Source organism: Terrapene carolina, unplaced genomic scaffold (assembly GCF_002925995.2).
Source record: "Terrapene carolina triunguis isolate 2854851 unplaced genomic scaffold, T_m_triunguis-2.0 Scaffold85, whole genome shotgun sequence".
Taxonomy (NCBI): domain Eukaryota; kingdom Metazoa; phylum Chordata; order Testudines; family Emydidae; genus Terrapene; species Terrapene triunguis.
The window spans coordinates 51,024,345-51,038,300 of record NW_020664436.1 but is presented as its reverse complement, the minus strand read 5'-3'; the positions used below and the strand labels follow the sequence as shown (position 1 = coordinate 51,038,300).

Below are 13,956 nucleotides of genomic sequence, written 5' to 3'. Positions count from 1 at the left end.
AATGTAGTAGCACATAGCTAATTAGTGGAATGACATTTAGTAACACGTTACAATCAGAGAGAACATTAGTTCATACTAGAAGATAACTTGCCTACCTTTCTCTTTCTTCCCCAGTTTCATCCAAGACCCATGCATAAGCAAATGAAGCTTTGCCAGCCTTTTTGGATTCCTGCTCGTATTTGTGCATAGTTCGTTTGTTCACGTTGCCCAGAAGGTAGAGTAAATGACCCATTAGAGTACTTTTACCTGCATCAACATGTCCTAAGAAGGGAAGTAAGCATTAGACTATTACTACTAATTTACACATTTTAGACTTCATAATACAGCTGGAAAAGAAACACAGTGGCAGATAGGGGAATCTAATGCCCTGAAGTTTTGTTTCATGCTCATGCAATTCACAGAGTCTGATCATCATACATAGTAGCGGACAGAGAGAGAGGTTTTCTAGAGAAGAAATGGGTGAAGTTTGACAATGACCTCTGTTCTGCCAAACTCGTTAAAAAAAAAAAGCTAAAAAAATGAGTCAACTTTAAAGTATATTTTATTTTGACAAGATGAGGATGGGGGATAGGCAGAAGGACTAGTTAGTATTTTAGTCCATGCAGGCTAAAAGTGTCTCCCGCCACAGAGGAAGGGTAAAGCAGATGGGTTTTTAGTGCAATCTGAGATGTTTCCTTTCCTAAACGGAGGAGTGTCTTGCTTCTGCATCATTCCCACACTCAACAAGCATACATTTCTGGCCCAAAATGTATTCAATTTGGAATTAAAATAAAGAAAAAAGGGTATTACCTATTACCACTAAATTCAGCAGCTGTTTTCCTCCTTGCCTCTTCTCCAGCTCTGCTTTCACATCTATTTGTTGTCTTGTCTTGCTAGACTTTTTCACTGGAGTAGGTACTGTACTCTGCTCTTCTGGAAACTGAATTGTTTGGGATGGAAGAGCTGATTTAGAGACCAACTCAACTACTCCAGAAGTGACACTGGAATCTTCAGATGATGGTCTTTTTTGAGGTGTATTAGCACTATGGCCATTCTCTTCAGCAATCACACTAGGGAAAGCAAAGAGAAAACAAAGATTTATAGGGAATGTCACTGAAGCCCTACACAGCATCAGAGAACAAAGGGAATTTCTCTTTACGTAGAGTCCAACCCTTCAAATTAAGAATCTCTGATAAGTAGTTAGAGACTATTAAAATGGAAGTGACAAACAACTGGACACAAACAACAGATACAGGCTCTGAATATCCTGACTGAAAAGCAGTCTGAACAAAAGCAAAATAAGAAAGCATCCCATGTACTATTTGAAATTCAGGTAAGAAAAACCCTCTTCCTCATGGCCACTTCTTTTGATGGGGAGGGAAGAGACAGTTATGAGAAATGACTAATGAGGGGTTGTCTTTGCTGCAGAGTTAACTTGGACTCTTACCCGGAGGTTGTTCCTAACCTGGCTCCATACACAAGAACCTCTCACCCAACTGTGGTGGTGTTTTACAAACAGCTTAGCTGACTAGTCCTCGGGGATAGGTTAAAGCCTGAATGCTGCTTATACTTGGGCTGATAATGCACCCAATTTGTTGCATGCATGCAGGCTAAACCACTCGAGTGCTAGTTGTTCTCCAATGCCTTCCCAAAAGTCAGCATGGTTGCCATGTTTATGGAGAGTTGTGTTGGGGAAGGTAGGTTTAATTAAAAAAAAAAAAGGGGGAGGAAGAAGGATGGTCTTATGATTAAGGCAATGGCCTAGGATTCAGGACATCTGCGGGATGGGGTGTCTTCCCAACTCTACCACAGATCTTCTGTGTGACCCTGGTTACATCATTTCCTCTCTCTCTCTGACTCAGTGCCCCATCTGTAAAATAAAACTAACAAACCCTAATTCACAGATGTGTCATAAGGATAAATTCATTAATTAGAGTTGCTCAGATAGTTATGATGATGTCCACCACAGAAAAGCCAAACACAGTAAACAAAAACTGAAGACTGAAAAATTTCCCATGCTGGATTATACACAAAGCTTCAGAAAAATCTACTGATTCAGTCTCTGTGCATGTAAGCTGCCTGGTGAACAAGGATGGGATCAATGACCCCCAACTGGGCTTAAAAGAGGACACCTGAGCCCAAGAGGGGACAGAGAGCTGACGGACAGGTGAGAGCTGCCGGAAGAAGAGAGGAGAGACCCAGGAGCAGCAGCAGCAGAGAGCTGGTACAGTACGCGACTGGGAAGAGCAAAAGGTCGATGGTGAGGATTGGCTAGAGCTGGGGAACCCCTGGTAAGTTAAAGGAGAGCTTGTGGATCAGCCCCTATAAAGAAGGGGAAGAACCGGCCTGGTTAAGAGAAGCTGAGCCCAGTACAAGAGGGTTGATACTGAAGGACAGATCCAAGGAGCAGGGGTAGGACTCACAGGCAAAGAGGTCTGGTCAGTGAACGCTGCAGGGAGTTCTGTTGTGGGAGACATGACTTGGGGCTACGGGAGAAAACATGGGAGAGAAGCAGGTCTTGGAAATCTCAGGTAGTTGACCTAGAGAATGGGGCCTTGACACAGGGGCTAAAAGGAACTGTGACCAAGTGAGTGATGACTCTCGGGGTAGGTGATCTGGGAAGAGTGACCGTTGAATGGGATTGAAGAGCTTCTGCATAGTAAACATTTGTTTTACTTTAGGATTTTTAGAAGAACTGTTTTAGAGAAGATTTGTGGACTGCATCCCTTTAAATGAATAAAAGGGTACAAAATTGCCACTAAGAGAAAATATTACTTTTCATGGGTGGATTTCAAGGGGAAACTGAGGCAGGTGTACATGTTCTGCACCAGCTTGCCATTGGAGGGTGCTCCAGGCAGTGCCACATAACTACACTGCACTTTAAAAAATATGTATAGGGGATGGAAGGATGTTACTGCAATAATCATATCTGCGTCCCCCCCCATCTCCCTCCAAACCCCAATATCCTTTTGCCGCTGGCTTTTCTGGAGGCAGATAACTTTATTCATCACTTTTGGCCCAAGAAGCCCTGCCAGTGGAAGCTAATACAATCTCAAGTTGCATCAGAGTGAGTTTTCATGATTCACTTTCCATTTACCTGTCAGAGTATATTTCCCTGTTTCCTCCCCTTCAGCTTTCATAACCAAAACTACTTTTCCATATACATCAGAATTTTGTGATCAGCATGGTGTTCCACTTCATCCTTTTATCACATGATGGCATCAAACAGTGTAGCGGACTCATTTTCTGCCAGTTTTCAACCCTACTAGGAATCTCTTTCTTACTTTAGGCCAGTGTTTCTCAAACTGGGGCCGCCGCTTGTGTAGGGAAAGCCCCTGGCGGGCCGGGCCGGTTTGTTTACCTGCCCCATCCGCAGGTCCAGCCGATCGGAGCTCCCACTGGCTGCGGTTCGCCACTGCAAGCCAATGGGAGCTGCTGGAAGCGGCGGCAAGTATGTCCCTCGGCCCGCACCGCTTCCAGCGGCTCCCAATGGCCTGGAGCAGCGAACCGCAGCCAGTGGGAGCCGCGATCAGCCGGACATGCGGATGCGGCAGGTAAACAAACCGGCCCAGCCTGCCAGGGGCTTTCCCTACACAGGCGGCGGCCCCAGTTTGAGAAACACTGCTTTAGGCCAATGGTTTTCAAGCTGTGATCTGTGGACCCCAGGAGGTCCATAGATTATGTCTAAGATTTCCAAAGGGGTCCGTACCTCCATTTGAAATTTTTTTAGGAGTCCACAAATGAAAAAAGGTTGAAAACTACTTTGGGCTATTTTCCATGACACAAATTGTAGGGAACAATCTAACCCAGATTTTCTAACTCTTATAATTGTAGTGTCAGAGACAGAATAGTTTATGATCTAGTCAGGTCTCTAACTAAAAGAAATTAAGCCTGGTGAGGACCCACATTGCACACCTGCAAAGGAAGTCTACCACATGCGATGCAGGAAGTGGCATTGGTGATTTTATAGGTCATACTCTTTCCTCAAATTCAGAACTAAACTAAATGGCCCAGTACTGTATCAGGGCAACGTGCTGCTGGAGGTGCCATCTTCCTGATGAGATCTAAAGCCAAGGCCCTGACCTTTGATGGTCATTAAAGACCCCTGTCCCCATGGCACCCCATTTAGATGTGTGTGAGCACTTTTGTCTTGGTCACATTCCAACAAAATAAATTCCCCCTATAATTTAAACTGAAAAAGCTATTCTTCATTTCCTGTGCTAAAGATCTGAAAGTAGTGGATCATCAAAACATTCATATTTAAAAGTAGTTAAGGGGAAAAAATGACTGCATAGGAACTACAGAAAAATATAACATCAGCCATCCATGCTTGCTTTTACTAGAAAATATTTCAAATTAGCACCTATTCTGCATTGTGTACCAAAGTCCTTCATTTTTTTTAAAGTTACTTAAACAAATAGTATATTGGGTTTAAACTGAATGCCTGTTCTGGAAACAAACCAGTACTAAGTTCATTTCATTCAAAATCACCTTCCCCAATTCCTGTCTGTTTAGACATTTCTTTCATAAAACAAAATATATAATTAGTTTTTGCACCAAATACACATGCACAGAGAACTGTAGTGAGAGCGCTTTTCCCACTACCTGAACAGTAGATTTAAATAGCAGAAGTTATAAAGTAGGCCAAATCAGTTTTGACAGAAGTCATGCATTATTTCGGAGTTACATATGTATACATACTTTACTTGTATCAGGCTTTTCCGATCAAGATAAAGACGCTCTTCCAGCCTTTTCTCTGAGATTTTTTTAGGTACTTATTCTTCATAATTTTAACACCCAATGCTTTCAGACTGAAGCGTAACACTTGCACATATTCAAAAGAACAGATATACTTTATATTGGTCTCCTTATGACATTTAAAGATCTAGAGAGAAGTTCTTGCATAAGAAAAGAGGTCAAACTTGACTTTGTAGATGGCAACCCACTACCTTCCCTTTCATTGTCTGCACAACTTCCCATGCTAATTAAAAACAAAAGTTAAAAGTGAAGAAACTATATGAAACTGCAATTAATACAACCCCAAAAGCAGAATTCAGAAGTTTTTCTGCAGCTTTTCAAGCACAGTTCTAGAGATTTTTATACTAAGGCTACCCAAATACCAAGGCAAAGACAAAAAACCAAGAACACTGAACAACAGATTAAAAAATTAATCACAGGTTATAACTTTTTTATTGGCTTAACTATATTTATGAAAGTCTCAATTTCTTAGCAGTAATCTTTTATGGCTGTGTATTAATTAGAATTTTCTCAGAAAATTAGTCTTTGATAATTACTTAGAAAATGTAAAGCTTTATATTCTAGGGGATTTTCTTTCTTCAGAGTTCTGGGTGCAATTGCAAGTACAGCAGTCTTTAGGGATCTCAAAATGCACAGTCAGAGAGACCATCAATTTGTAAAAGTCATAAATCTCATCACTGGCAGCCTATGTGTACAGCCTCAACTATCCAGACTCCTCCAGCAATACTATGATCCTTTTCAATGAGGCCCCTAATGTCTGGCTGCCACTTCCCCTACTTAGTCATTAGCTATTTGTCACATAAGTACCCTTACCTATAGTTCACTCTCCATGGGACTGAAGAAATTAAAAACAGAATGCCAAGTCCAGGGTGGGGGGATCACTCCTCTCTTCCAAATTAGTGGGAAAAAAGCTTACTGTTGGAAGTTCTCCCAGAAAAAAAGTCCTGCTGCCATGTGGCAAGGAGCTCTGCCTGCGTCCCCAGAGTGTCCTTCCCTGGTAATGCAGATTTGAAACAGTGGACATTTAAACAAAACCTTTCCTCATCTCCCTTCTGTGTGAGCTGCATGATGAGAACTGGAAAGGGGACTTGGGAAACACAAAGAGGGAAAGATTTTATAAAGGAGGGTTTGGAGACTCTTGAGGAGTGACACACTAGGTGTGCTGGTTGCAAAGGGAGATGAAAGCACAACAGGGAAGAAAGGAAAGGAGGTGAGGAAAAAGGGGATGAGGGTAAAAGGAAGAGAAAAACTATAGAAAAAATGGAATGGAGAAGAATTATGCTGAGGAGCTGATGTAAGGTAGAAAAGGAATAAAGAAATGAGAAAAGGAAAGAAAAAACAAGTAAAGTCACAATCTTAAGGTTATTAAATGTATTCATTTATATACTTATATTTCGGTTTGGGTATAAACCTAAGAGTAATAAGGGGAGGGGAGATTTGGGATTTCAAGGATTAGGATTGGAAAAGCAGAAGGGAGAGTGATGGTGCAATTGAAGATGGGAGGAAGGAGAAAATGGGCTTTGCAAAGTGGAGAGTCAGACAAATAGGTTGGGGGACCTGCTTATAAATGGGGAAACTGAGGAGCCTGGGAAATAGAGTGAGCGATTCCGTTAATCAAATCCAAGTTCTCAACTTGACCAAAAACTTTATTTCAGGTACTATGATGTCATTGCTAGAAGAGGAAGCACCACAATGACATTTTATCAAACACATGACAATATTGTCACAACATGAGACATTACTATCACTGATGCAACACCATCATGTGAATAGAAGCATCAAGATGATGAATCATAGCACCAAATACTCACGGAGCCTCAGTCGAAAAACCCAAAGCTGTATTTAAATTGATCATCAAACTTCCCTCAAATAGGCAAAAAGCAAAAATCCATGAAAAAGTGAAGCAGTTCAAAACACAGTAGGATGTAACTATTTCATTAATTTATTGAAGGAAAAGAAGCTTCAGCAACCTCTATCTTGGAAAAATTCTCAGAGTGCTTATGCAGTTGAGTGTTCTCTTAAATAATACATGCATCCACCACTTTGTGATCTATGTACTTTTAAAGACTGATGTGTTAGACTGCCTGTCTGTCTCAATACTGCAAATTAAGTAAAATGCAATAGAAAATGTGCAGTTCCATCTGTTATGGTTTACCTATGAAAATTTCAGTTAAATATTCTTTGTAATCTTCCAGTCACAAGGGATACTAAACCTCTTTTGTACAGCAAGCTCTCTTTGGGAAACTTACATTTATTAAGGAAGCTCTCAAAATTAGTTTGCCCATTCCAAATTATAGCTACACAAATTTGGTCAGCATGGCTGAAATAATCATCCTCATTTGCTTACATTTGTTCTGGTTTCTTTCATGAATTCATGCACAGACAGAAAATGGTAATATTGTCTTTAGTTAGTGGAGCAGAGAAGCAGTTTGTCAGAAATGAACAAACCATATTTTTCCAGGATAATCCCTGTATAATATTCACCAACCCCAAGAAAGGCAACCAGAACTCTATAAGCAATTCACAACTGCCAATAACCATCCGTTTTAATAAACTTTTTTAAAGAAGAAAAGATCATATTTTATATTAAGGTTCCATTTACAGAGTTTATAAAGGATTAATAAAGTATTTATAAAATGTTTTAATAAATGCTTAATTGATTGTTATGGAGTCCAACAGATTGCTTATAACCTTCTAGAACACTGAAGTGCATTAATGGCTATAAGCACATGCTACTCATCTCCGTAGTGCACTTATTTTAAAACTATTTATTAACCCTTTGTAAGCCATTTATAAATGGAACCTTAACATCAAGACTGACTAAAGAAAGCTAATAAAGAATCTTTCATAGGTATTATTAAACTTTCCAATTCCCCTGATCCTAAACATCATACTATTATGCTTTCAGTATTCCAGATCATACTAGTGTAAAAGAAAACACTGTAGTACAGAGACTCAGTGTTGGGTTTTTTTGTTTGTTTCTAGTTCAGAACTACATGTGTAACAGCTGCAAAGCAATGATAAGCTTGTAAAGCAACACTAATATTTTGGCTAACCACTCTGTGTCTAGCTACAGGCGCCGCCATTCGGCTTCCTACAGACTAAACTGTCCATTGTATGGCCTTCTCCAACCTGTCTATGCATGTAAAACACAAATCTTATTAACTAACCCTCCAAGAAGTGCTCCTTGTTTGCCAGGATGCTTCTCTAGCCTTCCAGCAGGACTCTCTTCAGATCTCACATCTTACATAATCAATAATGACTTTTCCATGACTCCACTAGAGTAAAACTCCATTAAGAAGGCAGGCTCCATTCAAATAATGGTAGCTTTTTGAACAGAACAAAGCCTTCCCCCATTCTAATTAGTTGCATCACTTCTATAATGTTCCCAACTATTTTTAAATGAAGTACTGCATGAGAAATTAAACCTCTCTCAGAACACTGAGTATTCAAACCCAGCTGGATGACAAGCAGCTACTTCAGAGTTAAGGACTGCTATAAAACAAAACAGCACCACCACTAAAAGGGAAGCATATACAGTTCCACTTTAGGGTCACTAGAAAAGAGAAAGGGATACTGATGATTTCAAAAAGAAAATGGACCACCAGCTGCCTATCCTGAATTTACTTTAGCCTCTGGATACGGGAGTAGTCTTCCAGAGTTTACCTCCCCGTTGCCCCAAGAAATGGACAATACAGGAACTCAAAGTGTGGCTGTTGTTCAATAGACAGTACATGCATGGTCAACTCCAAACTGCTTCTTTTATAAGAAGAATATTTTTAATTGTGATTTTTGTTAGGCACTTAAAAAACAAACTATTCCTACAATCCTTTTAGGACTGTTGATGGATGGAGAGCTTTATCACTTACATCTACTTTTTCTCTTTCTTTTTTAGAAACTTTTACTCAGAGCAACAAGTTTTACCACTTCCCATGCAGAACCACAGACTATAAAAGGTGCCATAGGAAACACTAGAGAGGGAGGGTGATCTTCTGTCCGTACTGAAGTAAATGAGAAAAAGATTTCACCCAGAGTCCCTGGTTACTATGAATATATGTATGTCACTGGTCATATTTTAACTCTATTTCACAGATTCCCCAGTAGTACTGGCAGGATTTTGAAAGACTCAAGGAGTTACATGTTAGAGTCAACCTCCAACTCACAGATTATAAATTGCTCCAGGTAAATAGCTAAAAGTAGTTATCGCCACCTGATGGATATTCAGTGGCCTGCGTGAAATTATAGTCTCAGTGCAGTCCCCCATGAGCTGACACCATATTACAAAACCACTATCACAATTGGAATTAATTGCCCTTAGATAGCATGTTGGATGGACAGTGTAGAAAATCCTATGACAGACAGAACTGCCAACTTTCTTGGCAGTTTTAGCAGAAGAAGAACACAAAATGCACATGAACACATTCTGATTTCTAAAATGATCCCTCCAGAGCAGAGTTGTACACACTGATGAGCTGTGCAGGGCAGTTTGTTCTGCTGGTTCTTGTGATGTCCTTTTTCTGATTCAGACACCTAACATGCTGCTAAATTTTTCCTATCAAATGAATGAGTTTTACTATGGAAGAAAGCTGACATCCCACACAATGCTCTCATAGCACAACTACACTCTCCTTTTATTCCGGATATATTTCTAACACTAAATCTTCCATTAACTTTCTTTTTTAAATACATAAAAGAAGAAATAGGAGATTCTACTGTTACAATGTATGACACTTAGACAGCTATTAGTCACTCACTATTAAAGATTCAGCTCTCTGAACTCCGAATTTATTTTCAGAACTGTTTTCTTTAATTTGTTTGGCCTTTAGTCTGTGAAAGGAAAGACTACTACTCTACAAATCCTAATTTAATCTGACCCTCCTAATTTTGCTCAATCGTATTATTTTAAAGCAATCACAAAAATGTCCAAATTCTGCCTTCTAATAGGTGTATAGGCATCCTACTTAAGGCAATGGAAGCTGCATGTGCAATGGAGGGAAATTAGCCTGAAATGATTATTTTCCCCATAAATTATGTTCTCATTGTTTAAGCTATTTCCTTTCAATGAATAACCAATTATAGTTTTTAGTGACTTGTCTCATAATTCCATTTAGAAAATTTATTTTTAAATAAACTAGCCTCCAGAAAGATTAGCGTTAGCATTCTATGAAGCGGATGTTTAAATAATCTGACTAGTTGATATCTCTGCACTATTCATAGTGAAAGGATTTGTTAAACTCACAACGTGAGAGGCCTTCTTCTGAAAGTAATTATGAGTCAAACAAGAAGCCAAGATGGTTAGTTTTGCAGAGTGTACACTAAAAACTCTGTAAAATATATATAAAAAAGAAGTAAACTTGCTACAGGTGCACCAGTCTGAAAGAAGAACTGTTAAAGTATCTTGAGGTATGAAGCTTGGTTTACCTTGGAACTTCAAATCCCATAGCTTGTTTCTTTCCAGACACAGTCATTTTGGTAACTTTCGGCACAATTTTAGAATCGATTCTGGTTGACTGGGAATCTCTTGGTTTTCCTAGCAGCAGAAAAATTAAAGTGTGAAGTTAAAATTGGAACGAACATTGATGGAATCATAGAAGATTTAACAAGTTACACTCCTAATGTAATCCATTTTTTGGCAGCCCAGAAAGTGTGAATTTCACACTTACAAGATGAAAATGTTTTTATTTTGCTTTATCTACCCATGGGACTACATAAACAAATGTATTTCCAGTGAAAGGCTCTATTGTTTCTCCACTGATTTAGAGGTAGATGGTGTCATTCAAAAGTTACAATTTATTTTATAGAGTTTTTCGAGAAGATTGAGGGTATCTTCCCAGAGAAAATGAGGAATGGAAAAGAGGTTTTGTTGCTGATTCACTGGCTGGCTGAGTGGAGTTGATTTGTTCTTGTTGAATGTATGTATCTTTTTTAATGCTGCTGGGTGTGTTATGCTATAGTAAGATTAAATGAGTGAGTTTCAGGTCACATATTTTTACTATTATTTAAAACTAAACAAACCAGACCAAGCATATAATAAGGTTTTACTTTGAATTATGTGAACTGGTATTCCAGCGGTCTTGCAAAACCTAAAAAATTTTCAATCAAATTCCTTTGAAGGCTGTACAAAAGGGTCATTGACCTCTGAAAGAGAAGAATCCACATTCCTAGCAACCTTCTTCTTAAGTCATGGCTCTGAGATGCTGGTTTATTGAACAATATGACTGCAATTCTAATTTTCAACACCAAATGAACACTCTTTCTTGATGAATAAGTATTTTAATTGTTCTGCCTGACTATAGTAAGATGGGTTAAGAGTCATTTGATCCTTCCACTCAATGGTTACTTTTTATTGTATTTTAAGCACGACAGCTATATCTTCAAAACCACACAATCAAATTGCTATACAGGTTATATATAATTGTGGTCAAGGCTCTTAAAGTTATGTTTCAGGTGAGGAAACAGAATACCACAGACAGTTCTTTAATAGAGAGCAAGCCAAAAGAGCATGTGCATTTTTTTAAGATCCCACAGCTGGTCACAATATTCAATATTTAATGAGTTTATCTTCATCTCTCTTTGCTCAATTTTCCCCACCTGTAACATGGGGATAATGATGCTCACTTTTATTTGTAAAGCATTTGGAGATCTATGGGTGAAAAGTGCTTATAAGAGCTAAGTATGATTAATACAAGGATTAATATATATATATATATATATATATATATATATATATATATATGCTGAGAAAAACTGCACATTTTTAGATTTAAAAATCTTTATTCAAATATGAAAAATAATAATTGGTTTTGATCAAACACACACACACACGCATCCAGAGTGGGTATAAATAAGGGATAAAATAAAATAAAATAAAATAAAATAACGAAATGCAAGAAAATAAAGGAGTGATAGACATGAAAAGCTCAGAGTTACTTATGACATATGCATGAGATGCTATTAAATTTATGGATTATACACAAATAGGATGCAGCTAGTAATACATAAATTACACAACTGTCTAAAATAAATGGTGGGGATTGAAAACTTCTCACTTTTCATGGGTCACAGACCACTGGTTGAAAACAAAGTATTTGTTTGGTTTTAAAGCACTTACACGGGTCAACTAAAGACTAAACTGAGAGCTATTCAACCTGAAAAATTACATCATTCTTATTACTATTTTGCTTTTTCTCTTCGCACTTTAGTTCTGACATCTCTCTAGCAGCCATATCTCAAAATGCTTATTTAATTTTATTATTTCTTGACCCCATTAATGCCTTAAAAGTTAAAATTTAAATCCTAAAAAAAAATCTGATTCTAGAATCTGTAATTATATTTCTTTTTGTGGCTCACAGAAAACTAGTATCCAGCCCCCAGGGAAAAGTTTTAACATAAGAATGGCCATACTGGATCAGATCAATGGTCCATCTAGCCCAGTATCGTGTCTTCCAGCAGTGGCCAGTGCCAGATGCTTCAGAGGAATGCACAGAACGGGGAAATTTATCGAGTGATCCATCACCTGTCATCCAGTCCCAGGTTTTGACACTCAGAGGTTTAGGGACACACAGAGCATGGGGTTGCGTCCCTGATCATCTTAGTTAACGGCCATTAATGGACCTATGGTCTATGAACTTATCGAATTCTTTTTTTGAACCCAGTTATACTTTGGGCCTTCACAACATCCCCTGGCAACAAGTTCCACAGGTTGACTGTGCATTATATGAAGGAAGTACTTCCTTATGTTTGCTTTAAAATTGTTGACTTATTGATTTCATTGGGTGACTCCTGGTTCTTGTATTCAGTGAAAGAATAAATAACACTTCCTTATTCACTTTCTCCACAACATTAATGATTTTATAGATCTCTATCCCCCGTTGTCTCTTTTCTAAGATGAACCATTCCAGTCTTTTTAATCTCCCCTCTTGTAGAAGTGGTTACATACCCCTAACCATTTCTGTTGCCCTTCTCTGTACTTTTTCCAATTCTAGTAGAACTTTTTTCAGATGGGGTGACCAGAACCGCACACATCCTACTTCATCTCAGATCTGCTTTGGGTTTCAAGAGGGGGAAGCCTTAAGCCAGGCCTGCACAACTCATAAAGCGGCGAGGGTCATATTACTCCAAAGAAAACAGCTGAGGGCCGAACCTCCCCGGCCCCGCCGAACCCCCTCCCAGTACCACCCAGGCACCCCCAAAACACAACACTCCCCCCAGTGCCGCCCCCCCCCCCCCATGGAAACAACCCCTCCAGCGCTGCCGAAACACACACCCTCCAGCACCGCCCACCCCCCCGCCAGCGCCGCCTGCCCCGTGGAAAAAAACCCTCCTTCCCCAGCGCCGCCCTGCTGAAACAGCAGTATTGAACCTTGGTAATATGTTATAGCCGCCCCTAAGTTAGTATAATTAAGGTAAAAGAAAAATGTCTTTTTGCTAGAAGTAGAATAAGATCTTCCCCCCACTTTGTAATCAATTGCCCTGCTGAATGAATGAGGTGTGAAGGAGGAAGGTGTGGAAGGCAGCACCTCCAGACAGCTGCAACCCTTGGAGAGGGGATGGGAGCCAGACCAGATCAGTAGAACAGGTCAGCCTCCGACTCGCCGCTCGCCTCCTCACTCCCCGCCACTGCCCACCCGCTCGCCTCCTCAGCCCCCCACCGCCCCGGCTCGCCTCCTCAGCCCCCACTCCCCTCCGCCGGCTCACCTGCCCCCCCACCACTGCCCGCCTGCTCACCTCCTCAGCCCCTCCCCCCCAGCTCACCTACTCACCCCCCGCCACCACCCACCCGCTCGCCTCCTCAGCCGCCTCCTCCCCCGCCGCCGGCTCACCTGCCCCCCTGCTACTGCCCGCCCACTCACCTCCTCAGCCCCCTGGCTCGCCTACTCACCCCCCCGCCACTGCCCGCCCACTCACCTCCTCAGTCCCGCCCCCGCTGCCTCACCTGCTCTCCCACCACTGCCCGCCCACTTGCCTCCTCACCCCCCAACACTGCCCGCCCGCTCGCCTCCTCAGCCCCCCTCCCTCACCCGCCGTTTCCTTACTCACCCCCCGCGGGCCGCACAGTGAGCCCACCTACTCACCCCCCATGGGCTGCACAGTGAGCCCACACGGGCCACATGTGGCCCCTGGGCCGCATGTTGTGCAGGCCTGCCTTAAGCCATAAGGACTGAGATCCCAGTCACTGACTGGAGTCACCCTGAATATGGACATTGGACTATAACCGAT

The 13,956-nt window shown here is 40.7% G+C and overlaps 1 protein-coding gene across 3 annotated transcripts in view; it reads right to left on the bottom strand.

Moving 5' to 3' along the window:
• Positions 1-13,956, bottom strand: part of HBS1L (HBS1 like translational GTPase) — a 105,439-nt gene that overhangs the window by 26,829 nt on the left and 64,654 nt on the right. For all 3 annotated transcript variants that reach the window (XM_024208021.2, XM_026649805.1, XM_024208040.3), the window contains 3 exons: positions 10,159-10,267; positions 790-1,049; positions 96-261 (listed from right to left, as the gene is read on the bottom strand). In XM_024208021.2, the coding sequence (XP_024063789.1) occupies positions 96-261; positions 790-1,049; positions 10,159-10,267 (535 nt within the window). The remainder of the gene's footprint in view (positions 1-95; positions 262-789; positions 1,050-10,158; positions 10,268-13,956) is intronic.